The sequence below is a fragment of the Carettochelys insculpta genome, chromosome 2, assembly GCF_033958435.1.
Source record: "Carettochelys insculpta isolate YL-2023 chromosome 2, ASM3395843v1, whole genome shotgun sequence".
Lineage (NCBI taxonomy): Eukaryota > Metazoa > Chordata > Testudines > Carettochelyidae > Carettochelys > Carettochelys insculpta.
Genome location: NC_134138.1, coordinates 172,983,190 through 172,997,996, shown reverse-complemented (window position 1 = coordinate 172,997,996; position 14,807 = coordinate 172,983,190). Strand labels below are relative to the sequence as shown.

The 14,807-nt window shown below is 42.9% G+C and overlaps 1 protein-coding gene across 1 annotated transcript in view; it reads left to right on the top strand.

Annotated features, from left to right (window-relative positions):
* Positions 1-2,088: 2,088 nt before the first annotated feature.
* The window catches only part of SPMIP7 (sperm microtubule inner protein 7), a 53,659-nt gene continuing 40,940 nt past the window's right edge, over positions 2,089-14,807 (top strand). The window contains exon 1 of the mRNA XM_074986015.1: positions 2,089-2,602. Coding sequence (XP_074842116.1) covers positions 2,089-2,602 — 514 coding nt within the window. The remainder of the gene's footprint in view (positions 2,603-14,807) is intronic.

The following is a 14,807-nucleotide window of genomic DNA, read 5'->3' as shown; positions in this document are numbered from 1 at the left end:
CCCTAAAGCCCCAGCGCCTCACACCGCTCGCTCCAGCCGCTGGCGCGCGCGCCGCCCCAAAAGTTCGTTAGCCGGCGTCGAACGTCGGGGCCGACGTCACGCCGGCGCTCGTGGGGCCCGACTGCAGGCCGCGCACGTGCCCACCGCGTGCGGGACCCGCTGCCGGCCCGCGCAGGAAGGCGGCCCTCTGCGGTGACCTTCCATGACCACGTGGGGGCGGCCGCGTTGTTCACGGACCGTGTTGACTGCGGCCCATTTGCCCTTCCCTACGGGGGCTGCGCTGCCAGCCTCGCGCTTCCTGGGCAGGATGGTGGCCGCCCAGGGGGGCGACGCCCCGCGTGGCAGGGCGTGCAGAGAACCTCCTGAGGCTCCGCTGGGCAGGAGTGACGCACGTGACTGCCGAAAACACCCGTGGGGGGAGCAGCCTCCTAGTTGCAGGAGAACACTCCTGCAGATCGCTGCTGGGACGCCGGAGAAGGTTGCTGCCCGCTTTGTAAACAGAGATGGAAAGCAACTTCAGCATTTCTTCCAGGTACTGCCCTATTGCTGCCCAGGTCCCTGCCAGATTTAAATTTGCCACACCTCAGCCAGCTTTTGCTGGAGCCGTGCTCCCACTTTCTTTCACCTGCGTTTGTAAATCATAAAGGAATGGAAACAAGAAAGAGCCAGTCATTGAGCGTCTTAGGAGAAGAGATGAAATGACTTCCCATAGGGCCAACTTGGACAACGGTGCCCAGTGCTTGTGTCTAAATCCCAAGAATGTGTTTTGGAAAAGTGGCTGTATAAAAATGGCATCATTGGATTTAGCTGATTTATAGAGCCCTGTGACTTTGGAGATTTGCTTTATATCTGCAAATCGTGTTTGCAGATCACGGCTCACATGCAGATACAAATTTCATACCCACACAGGGCTCTTCTGTAGGTTTGCTGTCTGGGAAGCAGTCAGAGGAATACTTTCATCACTGAAGAGCAATGATAAGTTTTAATTATTATTATTATTATTATTATTATTTGCAGAGCTGAGGCAACAAAGCTTAAGTGAGCTATGAATTCTATCTTCTGCATCAGCAGTAGAATTGTGTATTAAGTTCTATTTGCAGCTAACTAAAGCCAGTGTACTTGACAACACATTGTAGCCTTTTTTGTCGACAGTAATCACAAAATTAGAGTTTCTTCTCATAGAATCATAAACTAAAGCTTTAAGTCAGTCTTTTTAGTGCCTAAGGGCAGACTCCTAAATCTGTGTTTAAGGCACCCAGGTACAAATAGCTTGATCATTAGAGGTGCTGAAAACTGGCATTTAAATCAGTGGTAGTTGGGGAGTAGGGTACTCAGCATCTCTGAAGGTTATACTGTTCTTTTTGGATCCTTAAAAATAGCTTTCCAAGCTAACATTAGGAAATTAGCTTTGCTGACTTTAGTTCAACCTTTAAAGGACTATTGCCATCATGTCTAATATAAGTTTCAGTAAAAACCACTTGTGAAACTCTAGAGAAAAAATAAGCGATATTTTGTAGAGTGATGTTAATTCTAGTAGTCAGTATGATTTATTTACTCCAAGTAATAATATTTGTCTTTTGTGTCTAATAACTTTTGTATCAGTTAAATGTTTCCATTTTGTTCACATTTCTTATCTAATGTCAGGGTTATTGTTTTAATTTAAAAATACTTTTACAGAAGTACTAAATCTTGGAAAAACTGAAAACATTTAATTTGTTATTAGAGAAATAAATAGTTGTAGTTTCATGTAAAGATGTCAGCTGTGTTTCTCCCAGGGATAAGATTATTATGATACATACAATTACAAGTGTCATTGTGTGCTACTGTTCCGCTGTTACCAAGCAACCAAGAGACTCTTTGCTCATTTGACAGCTTCATTCTTTCCCTGATTGGAGCATTCACTGCTTTTCCAAGGAATTACTCACCGTTTGAACTTCTGTGTTTGCTTTATGGTTTCTCTGCAGTAATTTCATGGCGTATGACCTGTACCTTTACTGTGGTTTGTTGGACAGGGTTTCAGAAAGTCCAAAGAACTAGAAGAAAGTGAAGTCCTTTTTCATTTACTGTCATCTAAAACAATAAATGAAAATGGCCATGGTTTCCCAGAGAGCTGAAAGGCAGATAAATGCCTTTAAAAGCTCCAGTTGGTCAGCTGACCCACTTAACAAGATGGATCGCCATCAGTATCAAAGTCTGTTAAAGAAAATGTACATGCCTTTTGTGAGAGGACCTGATGATAGACATGATGTTGCCAGCTTCCAAGAGAAAGACAGTAATTCTTTTCTTAAATTCAATCCTCACAGCCCTCCTGAGGGGCCACATTACCCTTTATTCCCACACCGGGACGATGTGCCTTTAGCTGACCCTTGTTCAGGATTCACGAGCCCAGGAGCTGATGCTGACTTACAGTCTTGCTATGGCAGAACCATTGAGTCTTCCGTGGATTACAGTCATGTGAAACCTGACCAGCAGGTCCCCATCCGAGAAAAGACAGCACAAACTGCACACAGAAAGCATGTGGCCCTGTTGGAGGAGGTGAGTCAGGACAGACGTTGGAACTCCAGGGCAGTGTCAGATGCTTCTGTCAGGGCAAAACTCAGAGGTAAAGCAAATTATGTATTATTTATTAAACACAGAAAAATGTTGGTACCATATAAGACACATATAAAGACAGTCTTCTCCTCCAAAGAGTTAACAGACTTTCAGTTCAACAGAATATGTTTACATTGGATGCTTAAACTGAAACCAGCAAATGGAATGAAATAAGATAGTTGGATGATTAATTATCTTAGCTGCAAGCAGCAGCCAGGTGCCAAAATAGCAAATTGTTACACTGATAGAGCAAGTTCTTTGGAAATAATTTATGTTTAAAAGAACTCATATTCTGTAAACGAAGTGGTAAAATAGCATAACTAAAATGAGTCTCTACTGTAATGTGAGCTGATAGAGCAGATGATTTTGGACAGAAAGGAAATCCCTCTGCACACTTGTGTAGCATTTTAATGTTATCTGACAGATAGTGTTAAGGGATTCATTCTTAGGACCTGTTCCTTGTCTGTCCCCTTGGTAGTCCAAGAGAGGATCCAGCACTCTTGGGCTACATCTACACGTGAAGCCTACATCGAAGTAGCTTATTTCGATGTAGCGACATCGAAATAGGCTATTTCGATGAATAACGTCTACACGTCCTCCAGGGCTGGCAACGTCGACGTTCAACATCGACGTTGCGCAGCACCACATCGAAATAGGCGCTGCGAGGGAACGTCTACACGCCAAAGTAGCACACATCGAAATAAGGGTGCCAGGCACAGCTGCAGACAGGGTCACAGGGCGGACTCAACAGCAAGCCGCTCCCTTAAAGGGCCCCTCCCAGACACAGTTGCACTAAACAACACAAGATCCACAGAGCCGACAACTGGTTGCAGACCCTGTGCATGCAGCATGGATCCCCAGCTGCAGCAGCAGCAGCCAGAAGCCCTGGGCTAAGGGCTGCTGCACACGGTGACCATAGATCCCCACAGGGGCTGGAGAGAGCGCGTCTCTCAACCCTTCAGCTGATGGCCGCCATGGCGGACCCCACTATTTCGATGTTGCGGGACGTGGATCGGCTACACATGCCCTACTTCGATGTTCAACTTCGAAGTAGGGCGCTATTCCCATCCCCTCATGGGGTTAGCGGCTTCGACGTCTCGCCGCCTAACGTTGATGTTAACATCGAAATAGCGCCCAACACGTGTAGCCGTGACGGGTGCTATTTCGAAGTTAGTGCCGCTACTTCGAAGTAGCGTGCACGTGTAGACACGGCTTTGGTCTGTCATCATGCCTTAATGAGAGCACACTCTATCCCTCTACAGTAAAACCCAGTTATCTGACCCCGATTATCCAACATTCTCTTTTATCTGGTGCTGCCCCATTATCCCAACCCAGCAGCAACCAGCCAATTCCCCCAGTCTCACTGCATCCACTAATCTCTACCAGCTGGTCCCGTGGCAGCCAGCAGCCTACCTTGTGGCAACCGCCCTGGCAGCCAGCAGGTCTCCCTCCCCCTCAGCCATTATCTCATATATCCTGTTGTCTGAACATTTGTCAGTCCAGTTTATGTCAGATAATTGGAGTTCTACTTTATTTCAAGTCAGTGTGTTGGTACATAACAAAATGTCAAACAGCATTCAGCTGGTGAGATGGGACATGATTCTACTCCTGTTGAAGTCCACAGGAAATCTTACATTATCCTTCATAGGAGCAAGATCAGACTCTTGGTTAATCTTTTCAACAAAGGGTGCTGAAAACTTTGGAATTGCAAAAATTTTTATAAAGTGCTTCTGAAGGCAAAATATATTCCCAGCTGTGAGTATTATAGTGAAATCTGTATTAACGTTAAGAAATTGCCACCAATCATTTCTCTAATAGAAGTACTATTTGAAGCTAGAATAAAATTTTACAGGACCTTTGGGAATATCATAAAGAGATTTTTGAGGTAATGGAATACCTTTTGGAACCATAAAGAAGCTGCTCATCCCTTAGTCATGTTGCTGCAGTGTTCTTAATCTCTGATTTGTGTCTCTTCATAGATAGTAGGACTGGAAGGGACCTTGAGAGGTCCCCAATGGCAGGACCAAATGCTGTCTAAACCATCCCTGATAGACATCTGTCTAACCTGTTCTTAAATATGTCCAACGATGGAGATTCCACAACCTCCCTTGGCAATTTATTCCACTGTTTGACCACCCTGACAGTTAGGAACATTTTCCTAATGTCCAACCTGAACCTCCCTTGCTGTAGTTTAAGCCCATTGCCTCTTGTTCTATCCTCAGAGGCCAAGAAGAACAAGTTTTCTCCCTCCTCCGTATGACACCCTTTTAGATACCTGAAAACCGCTATCATGTCTCCCCTCAATCTTCTCTTTTCCAAACTGAACAAGCCCAATTCTTTCAGCCTTTCTTCATAGGTCACGTTCTCTAGACCTTTAATCATGCTTGTCGCTCTTTTCTGGACCCACTGTAATTTCTCCACATCTTTCTTTAACTGCAGTGCCCAGAACTGGACACAATACTCCAGCTGAGGCCTAACCAGCACAGAGTAGAGCGGGAGAATGACTTCTCATGTCTTGTTCACAACACACCTGTTAATACATCCGAGAATCATGTTTGCTTTTTTTGAAACAGCATCACACTGTTGACTCATATTTAGTTTGTGGTCCACTATAACACCTAGATCCTTTTCTGCTGTGGTAATTCTGAGACAGTCTCTCCCCATTCTGTATGTGTGAAACTGATTGCTCCTTCTGAAGTGGAGCACTTTGCATTTGTCGTTGTTAAACTTCATCCTGTCTACCGCAGACCATTTCTCCAATTTATCCAGATAATTTTGAATTATGACCCTATCCTCCAAAGCAGTTGCAACCCCTACCAGCTTGGTATCATCTGCAAACTTAATAAGCATACTTTCTATGCCAATATCTAAATCATTGATAAAGATATTGAACAGAACCGGTCCTAACACAGACCCCTGCGGAACCCCATTTTTTGTACTTTTCCAGCAGGATTGAGAACCATTAAGAACTACTCTCTGAGTACGGTTATCCAGCCAGTCATGCACCCACTTTATGGTAGCCTCATTTAATTGTATTTGCCTAGTTTTTTTATAAGAATATCATGCGAGACCATATCAAATGCTTTGCTAAAGTCTAGGTATACCACATCTACCACTTCTCCCCTTTCCACAAGGCTCGTTATCCTATCAAAGAAAGCTATCAGATTGGCTTGACATGATTTGTTCTTTACAAATCCATGCTGGCTGTTTCCTATCACCTTACCACCTTCCAAGTACTTGAAGATGATTTCTTTAATTACCTACTCCATTATCTTTCCTGGCACTGAAGTTAAGCTGACTGTCCTGTAGTTTCCTGGGTTATTCTTATTTCTCTTTTTATAGATGGGCACTATATTTGCCCTTTTCCAGTCTTCTAGAATCTCTCCTGTCTCCCATGATTTTCCAAAGATGATAAATAAAGGCTGAGATGCCTCCTCTATCAGCTCCTTGAGTATTCTAGGATGCATTTCTTCAGGCCCTGGTGACTTGCAGACATCTAATTTTCCTAAGTGATTTTAACTTGTTCTTTTTTTATTTCAGCTTCTAACCCTACCCCTTTCCCACTAGCGTTCGCTATGTTGAGCATTCCTTCATCAGACTTCTCAGTGAAGACCGAAACAAAGAAGTCATTAAATATCTCTGCCATTTCCAAGTTCCCTGTTACAGTTTCTCCCTCCTCACTGAGCAATGTCCATACCCTGTCCCTGGTCTTCCTCTTGTTTCTAATATATTTATAAAAAGCCTTCTTGTTTCCCTTTATGCCTGAAGCTAGTTTGAGCTCATTTTGTGTCTTAGCCCTTCTAATCTTTCTGCTGAATTCTTGTGTTGTTTGCCTATATTCATCCTTTGTAATTTGTCCTTGTTTCCATTTTTATACGATTCCTTTTTTTATTTTGAGATCATGCAAGACATTTTTCACCGTAAACCTGACATTTTAAATATGCTGTGGTCCTAAAAGAAGAATTCTGCTTTTGAGATAGGAATTTGAAAGAGAAACATAACCTTTATGGGGCTCCCAGCCCTTTGTTGTTGTTGTTCTGATTTACCACTCACACTCAATTTTCCTAAGTTTTTATTCTTTTACTATTTCGTTATACACATAGTTGTCAACTTGAACTTTGCAATGGTCAAGGACTGGTAAAATGCTGGGCTGCTGCTAGCTATGGAGAAGTGAAGGAAGGTTGGAAACATGGCACTCCATGGAATTATGATTTTAGTTGCTCCAGCAGCCAGACAGCAGACTTCGGCACCTGGACATGGTCTGAAAGGGGTAGGGAGTAATCTAGAACTGGGGCTATGTCAGATCTCCGACTAGTGACCTGAAATAGAGGATAGATCTGTGATTCAGACACATATCATAAGGGGCTTTTCTTCATATACCCTATAAAGACCAAGCTTGATTCTTGGTTGAAATCCAGCACATTTCCATTAACTTTGATGTGACCAAGATTTCAGCTTTATAGTGTATTTTAGGAAAGAAATCTGTATACCCATCACAGATCAAGACCACACAAATTCCACCAGCAGTTTTTAAAGAGATACTGGGGAAAAGTTTTGCAACCCGAGTTTTTATATTTAAAACTTTACCTGGGATGTCAGGGTGGCATACGGGATTACACAAATATAGTTGGCATGTCAGAAGTGGGATTATTAACTAGTCTTGCTATTTCAATATGAAAGCAGAGCAAATTCCTCATTTTTAGCCTCACAGTCCAACAACCCATAAAGGAAGCCAGTGTGAGGCCCAGAAACATTCCACGTCTTGGCTACTTGGAGGAATCTTGCATTACAACCTGGGGGTTACCAGATGAGTTCATGCTGATCTCTAGCAGTAAAACGTTCTACCAAGGGATCCTGAGCAAGAACACCATTTTTTTATTCTTTGTTCTTTGGCCTATTCTGATATGAAAGTCTGCATCCTTATATTCACCCCTTTCCTCAGGACTGTGATACCTTCTGTACAAAGTATGTCTTCTAAGGGCTTATGTGAAACCTTACAATTTGCTGATTGTGAGGTCTGGTGGAGAGTATGAGGCTGGCTACGTGGGCTCACATGAATGCTCCCTACTGCAAAGTACAGAGGAACACACCGAGGTGAACTCCAGCAAAGCCCTCTGTGATCTGTAAGCGCAGCTGTGGGATTGACTGGCAGCCACCTTTCCAGATTCCTAGGCAACTCGAGGAGGAACATAATGTAATGGCTGCTCCAAGTGTGTTCGGTGTCTGGCCCTAGCAGGTCTCCAGCAGTATTTGTTTATTGCTTGTAGGTTACAGTAAACACTTTTATATCTGGCATCCCTGGGAAGGGGAAGTTGCCAGATGTTCAAATATTCTGCATAATAGAGAGATATACCGAGCAGTGTATGATGCTAAAGAAACACAAAATATATATTAAGGAAAAAACAAAAATATATGCAGAGTACTTTATTTAACAACAACAGTAGTATTGTATTGTATATGGTAAACTTATACTGTATTTGTTGTATTTATTTGTATTTACTGTCACTATACTACACTTATGAAAAACATAACTAAAATTTACATATGGCTAAAATGCCAGTTATTTGAGAGTTCTGGATGGTAGGATGCTACATATAAAATAATTTACTGTATTAATAAAACTATATGGCTCATTTGTAATGTTACCTTTCTCTCAGTCATATGAACCTAGAATTTCGATCTCAGTCCCCAGTAGAGCTCACTTAGAATCATAGAATGCGAGGACTGGAAGGGACCTTGAGGGATCATCGAGTCCAGCCCCCTGGCCTCATGGCAGGACCAAGTCCTGTCTAGACCATCCCTGATAGACATTTATCTAACCTGTTCTTAAATATCTCCCCAGATGGAGATTCCACAACCTCCCTAGGTTATTTATTCCAGCGTTTGACCGCCCTGACAGTTAGGAACTTTTTCCCAATGTCTAACCTAAACAGCCCTTGCTGCAGTTTAAGCCCATTGCTTCTATCCTCAGAGGCCAAGAAGAACAAGTTTTCTCCCTCCTCCTCATGACACCCTTTTAGATACCTGAAAACCACTATCATGTCCCCCTTCAATCTTCTTTTTTCCAAACTAAACAAACCCAATTCTTTTAGCCTTTCTTCATAGGTCATGTTCTCTAGACCTTTAATCATTCTTGTTTCTCTTTTCTGGACTCTGTCCAGTTTCTCCACATCTTTCTTGAACTGCGGTGCCCAGAACTGGACACAATACCACAGCTGAGGCCTAACCAGTGCAGAATAGAGGGGAAGAATGACTTCTCGTGTCTTGTTCACAACACGCCCATTATTGCATCCCAAAATCATGTTTGCTTTTTTGCACCAGCATCACACTGTTGACTCATATTTAACTTGTGGTCCACTATAACCGCTAGATCCCTTTCTGACGTACTCCTTCCTAGACAGTCGCTTCTCATTCTGTATGTGTGTAACTGATTGTTCCTTCCTAAGTGGAGTACTTTGCATTTGTCTGTATTAAACTTCATCCTCTTTACCTCAGACCATTTCTTCAACTTGTCCAGATCATTTTGAATTTTGACCCTGTCCTCCAAAGCACTTGCAACCCCTCCTAGTTTGGTATCATCTGCAAACTTAATAAGCTTACTTTCTATGCCAATATCTAAATCATTGATGAAGATATTGAAGAGAACCAGTCCCAATACAGACCTCTGTGGAACCCCACTTGTTCTACCTTTCCAGCAGGATTAAGAACCCTTAATAAGTAGTACTCTCTGAGTATGGTTATCCAGCCAGTTTTGCACCCACTTTATAGTAGCCCTGTCTAAGTTGTGTTTGCCTAATTTATTGATAAGAATATCATGCAAGACCATATCAAATGCTTTACTAAAGTCTAGGTATACCACATCTACCGCTTCTCCCTTATCCATAAGGTTCATTATCCTATCAAAGAAAGCTATCAGGACTCTATAAACTGCTCTATAAACTATTAGGGACTCAATAAACTGCTTAGGATGGCCCAGGGATCAAGCCCTGACTGTGAACTTATATTGGAGAACCTCAGGTTCAGGAAACCTTATTGGAGCCAGTTGCAAAGCGTTACCCAGTTTCCTATGACTGAGACTGCTGTGTGACTGGCAGGAACACTCATCTCCATTCAGCCACCAGGATACTGCATCAGATTTTTCGGAGGTGGGAGTAACATACCTCCTGTTCAGATGAATGAAAAAGACAACTGGAGGTCATCTGGTCAGGTGTTTTTGTAACCCTTTCCCCACAGTACAATCTGACACCCCATGAAATTGGGGGTGATAGTGAAAAACAACCTGCGTCGGAAAATGGAGAGTAAGAGAATGCTAGATGCAAGCCTTTGGGTCTTGTTACTGACCCCATCTGTGGACACAAGCACCCTATTCCTGCTGCCGTAGAGCTAATTGTCATCCACTGCCCTCTCCCCTCCTCCCAGCACTCCTTTGATCTGCCCTTAGGAGGGAGGGAAAGAAATCCTGCCCATGCCCCCAGAAACCTTTGTCCAGGTTGACCTGGGTAAATACTCCCGACTTGTGTATAAGGTAGACTCAAAGGATTCATCATCCCTCTACCTCCTAAAGACCTCATGGAAAGGTAGCACTGCTTCCACGGGCCCTGCCTTGTACAATGGTATAGAAATCTGCCTGGATGAGGTGTTTACCTGCCATTAAAAAGAAAAGGCCACTAGGACAGTCAGGCAAAAATGTAAACAAAACCATAAAAGCCCCAATACATAAAGGCTATGCCTATACAGCATGCTGTGGCTGGCAGGGTCATGCAAATGAGAGCACTTGACAATGCAAATGAGGCACTCACTTATAAATCACGCACGTTGTTTGCATACTCTCATGTGATTGCTGTCCCCGCAGAGGCTTCAGTCACCACAAAACAAGCTGTGTAGATGGGGGTCTGTCGAACAACACCCCCCTCCTCCCCGGGTCGACAGTCCCTTACCCTTCATTTTTGCCAGGGATAAGGGCTGTTAACAAGGTGGATTTTGGTCGACAGATTCCTATCTACACAGCTGGTTTTGTGACGACTGAAGCCTTGGCCGGGACAGCGATTGCATAGAGTATGCAAATGAGGTGCGCAATTTGCATTATCAAGTGCCCTCGTTTGTATGACCCCACTTGCAGCAGCACACCATGTAGATGTAGCCAAAATTAAAAGATCAAGCTTTGCCAATTACCCAAATTACCATAGTTTACATAGTTCACAATCATTTCCTTGTCCTGCAATATAAACAGGTTATTTAATAGAATATTTGAATAATAATTAAAAATTGCCAGCTTGTACTAATAAAATGAAATGTTCTTAAATAGTGATCAGGCAGGCACTGAAATATGGAATATATTACTTCTTGTTAATCCTATAAATTAACTCATCATGAAAGTATCGCCTAAAAATCCAAAACAGTCCCTTGAGGACCTTGTGCTACTAGTAAGACCGATTGTACTTCCCCAATTATTATGATTTAGAGTTATATATTTCTTTGTGTAATAGATTTTTCACTTGTACCAAGTAATAGTGAAATTCTTTGCATCCTCAACAGCCTCAGTTCATTCTCTGTTGCTTTTCCTGTCATGAAAGTATTTACAGTTTAAACTGCCATTTTTATTTTTGTTTCTCTGAAATCGTATTTCAGTGGCTGAACTGTAGCTTCAAATTGTTGAATCCAAATAGAGAAAGGAGAACGGCTGTGAGGTGTATTTATTTTCAGTTCTAGAGAGTGGTACAATACTGCTTACATGGATTTACAAAAAATAGATTCATGCTTGGTTAAATGATTTACCAAGTCTGCAATCACCTCAACAAGGACAAACATGAACAGCATTGTCAGTTGCTAGGATCTGACCTGCTTCCTTTTGAAACCAATACTGGCACTCCATTGACTTCACTGGATGTCAGGTAAAGTGCATGACTTTCGTGAGAGGATCACGCTGTAACTAACTCTTGTAATTTTGTGGCCCTCAGCTCTTGATTTTATGTGATTACACGAGAACCAAAACTTCCATTTTAAAAATAAACAAAGTTTTCTTTAGTTCGCATCATTGTGCAAAAAAAAAAAAATTAAAAGAAAAAGAGAGAAAGAAAGAAACTGTGACTCAAATGCACCCTATGAGTTTCAGTCTCCGAAACCATAAGACAAATACAACAGACTCAAAGGCTGTGTCTACGGTAGAGAGTTGTATCAACAGAAGGGGTTTTCTGTCAGCGTAACTCAGGGAGCATCTACACGTAGAAAGTGTTCTGTCGACAAGTCTCAACAGAGCTCTGCATTTGTCTTGACAGTGTTATCCCTCAAAAATTTGAGGACTAACGCTTCTGTCAACAGAGTTCTGTCAACAGAAGTGCAGTGCAGACACTTCTGTCAACAGAGAAGGCTTCCAGTTTGCTGGGCAGCCCTGTTTGCAGAGTTTCCAGTCAGCCGTTCTGTTGACAGAGGGCAGGGCAGTCTGGCTGCTCTCCGCTCTGTTGATCTGCTTTTATGTGTAGATGCACTTTGTCAACAGAGGTTTTGTTGATACAGTTCTGTAAACAGATGTTGCTGTCAACAGATTCTTCTAATGTAGACATAGCCGAAATGTATTGTGCATCATAGATTCCTGCACTGAGGGGTGAAACCCAACTGCAGGTAGCAAACCAGCTCTGATAAAATCATTAAGTTCATGATAAATGTTGTGTAACTGAGTCAGTGTGATCCCAGTCTGTTTAAGAGAGGCCAGACCATGCCATTTACAATCCTGTGGGATGAGTAAAACACTGGAAACTCCAGATACTTGAGCTCTGGACTAGAATTATTACAATTATGCCACATCTCTCCACAGAAACTAGAGAGAGGGAGAAGTTAAAACGGGTGAGCAAACTTTTTATGGCAGGTTCTACTTTTCATCCCTGCAATTAGCAACTTGCCTCTTCCCACCCCTTCATACCTATCTAATGTAACCCAACCTGATGAAAATTTTGGTTATGTTCATATGAAAAAAAATGTTTGGCACATAGAGGAGAAAAAGTATGTATGTAGAATGTAAAACCTTTATGAATTGGTATATAAATGTGACTACACATGCATAAAAACAATAACATATTTCAACATTTTTAATCAGAGGGATGAGCTTGAGACCCGGCAGCCAATCATGCTGTACTTTCCCTTCATGAAATCTCATGCCCCCTGCCCTTTCCCAGGAAGCTCACCCTCCACATTGCACACCCCTGAAGTAGAAGATTAATTATCCCAACAGCAAAAAAATGTGAAAATAGCAAATTATAAAATACATTGGAGATGTTTGAAAATGTGTGCAATTAGGAAAGAAAATGTAAAATTAAACCATCTACATCTGCATAGAATCATAGAATACTAGGACTGGAAAGGACCTCGAGAGGCCATCAAGTCCAGCCCCCTGCCCCAAGTACTGTCTAAACCATCCCTGATAGACATCTATCTAACCTGTTCTTAAATATCTCTAGCGATGGAGATTCCACAACCTCCCTTGGCAATTTATTCAACTGTTTGACCACCCTGACAGTTAGGAACATTTTCCTAATGTCCAACCTAAATGTCCCTTTCTCCAGTGTAAGTCCATTGCCTCCTGTTCTATCCTCAGAGGCCAAGAAGAACAAGTTTTCTCCCTCCTCCTTACGACACCCTTTTAGATACCTGAAAACCGCTATCATGTCTCCCCTCAATCTTCTCTTTTCCAAACTGAACAAGCCCAATTCTTTCAGCCTTTCTTCATAGGTCATTTTCTCTAGACCTTTAATCATTCTTGTCGCTCTTTTCTGGACCCTCTCTAATTTCTCCACATCTTTCTTGAACTGTGGTGAAATTATAAAGGGTCCAGAAAAGAACAACAAGAATGATTAAAGGTTATGTAAAAACTGCATACATCTTCAGAAGAACACATGCAGTCACCACAGCTATCATAGCTGCCTTTTATATCCAGCATGAGAAATAACATTCAGGCTTTGGTTCCAAATGACACCCCTTGACCAGAAAGCTAAAGGAACAATATTTTAACATAACCAGTATACAATGCCTACCTCTACATAAGCAGGTCTGCTTCTCTTCAGTTGAGGGCAGTAATACATATACATGCCAATTAATTATGGCATCGCAGAAATAAACTACTGACAGCAAGATTCTCAGTTACGTGTGTTGAGTTCATCTGGTCACAACTAGCCTTTGACATGCACAAAGCGGTGGCTACATCCACTAGCACACTACGTCAAAGTAGCCTATTTCGAAGTAAGAACATTGAAATAGGCTACTTCGATGCATATCATCTACACATCCTCCAGGGTTGGTGCCGTTGACGTTCAACATCAAAGTAGCGACGGGGAAAGTCGAAAGGAGCCGCCCCAGAAGGAAATGTGGAGCGTCCACACACACAAGCACTATTCGTCAAAATAAGGGGCCAGCAAAGCCTGCGGATGGGGTCACAGGCTGGACTAGCCCTTCTGGGGCAAGAGCAAGCCTCTCCCTTAAAGGGCCCTTCCCAGACACACTCGGCCTGCACAGCACGAGGTCCACAGAGCCAAAAACCGGTTGCAGACCCTGTGCGCACAGCATGGACCCCCAGCAGCAGCAGCAGCAGCCCAAAGCCCTGGGCTAAGGGCTGCTGCACTCAGCGACCATAGAGCCCTGCAGGGGCTGGACAGAGCGCCTCTCAACCCCTCAGCTGATGGCCGCTGACGAGGACCCCGCTATTTCGATGTAGCGGGCGCGAATCGTGTACACACGCCCTACTTCAACGTTGAACGTCGAAGTAGGGCACTATTCCCATCTTTGGGTAGGAATAACGCTTTCAACGTCTCACCACCAAAAATCGATTTCAACATCGAAATAGCGCATGGCGCGTGTAGACGCAACGCATGCAATTTCAACGTTGTGCCAGCTACTTTGAAGTAGCTGGCTAGTGTAGACGCACCCACCACGTCAAATGGGGATGACATTCACTGCATTGTGCTGCAGCAATGTCATATGGGAGGCTGCTATTTGGCAAGCTGATATGTTGTAGATTCGCACCCTGGCTTGCTGTACAGTAACTTGCTATGTAGACAATTTCATAGTGAAGTTTTACAATAATTACTCTTTCGATATATTTCCTGTGTATGTTCAATAAGATGCCCTGATGATACTTTGCATTATGTTAATGAGAGCCAAATCAGAGCAGATGAAATGCTACCTATTGTTTCTTCTGACTGCATTTCACTTGAATTTGTTTTGCTGAA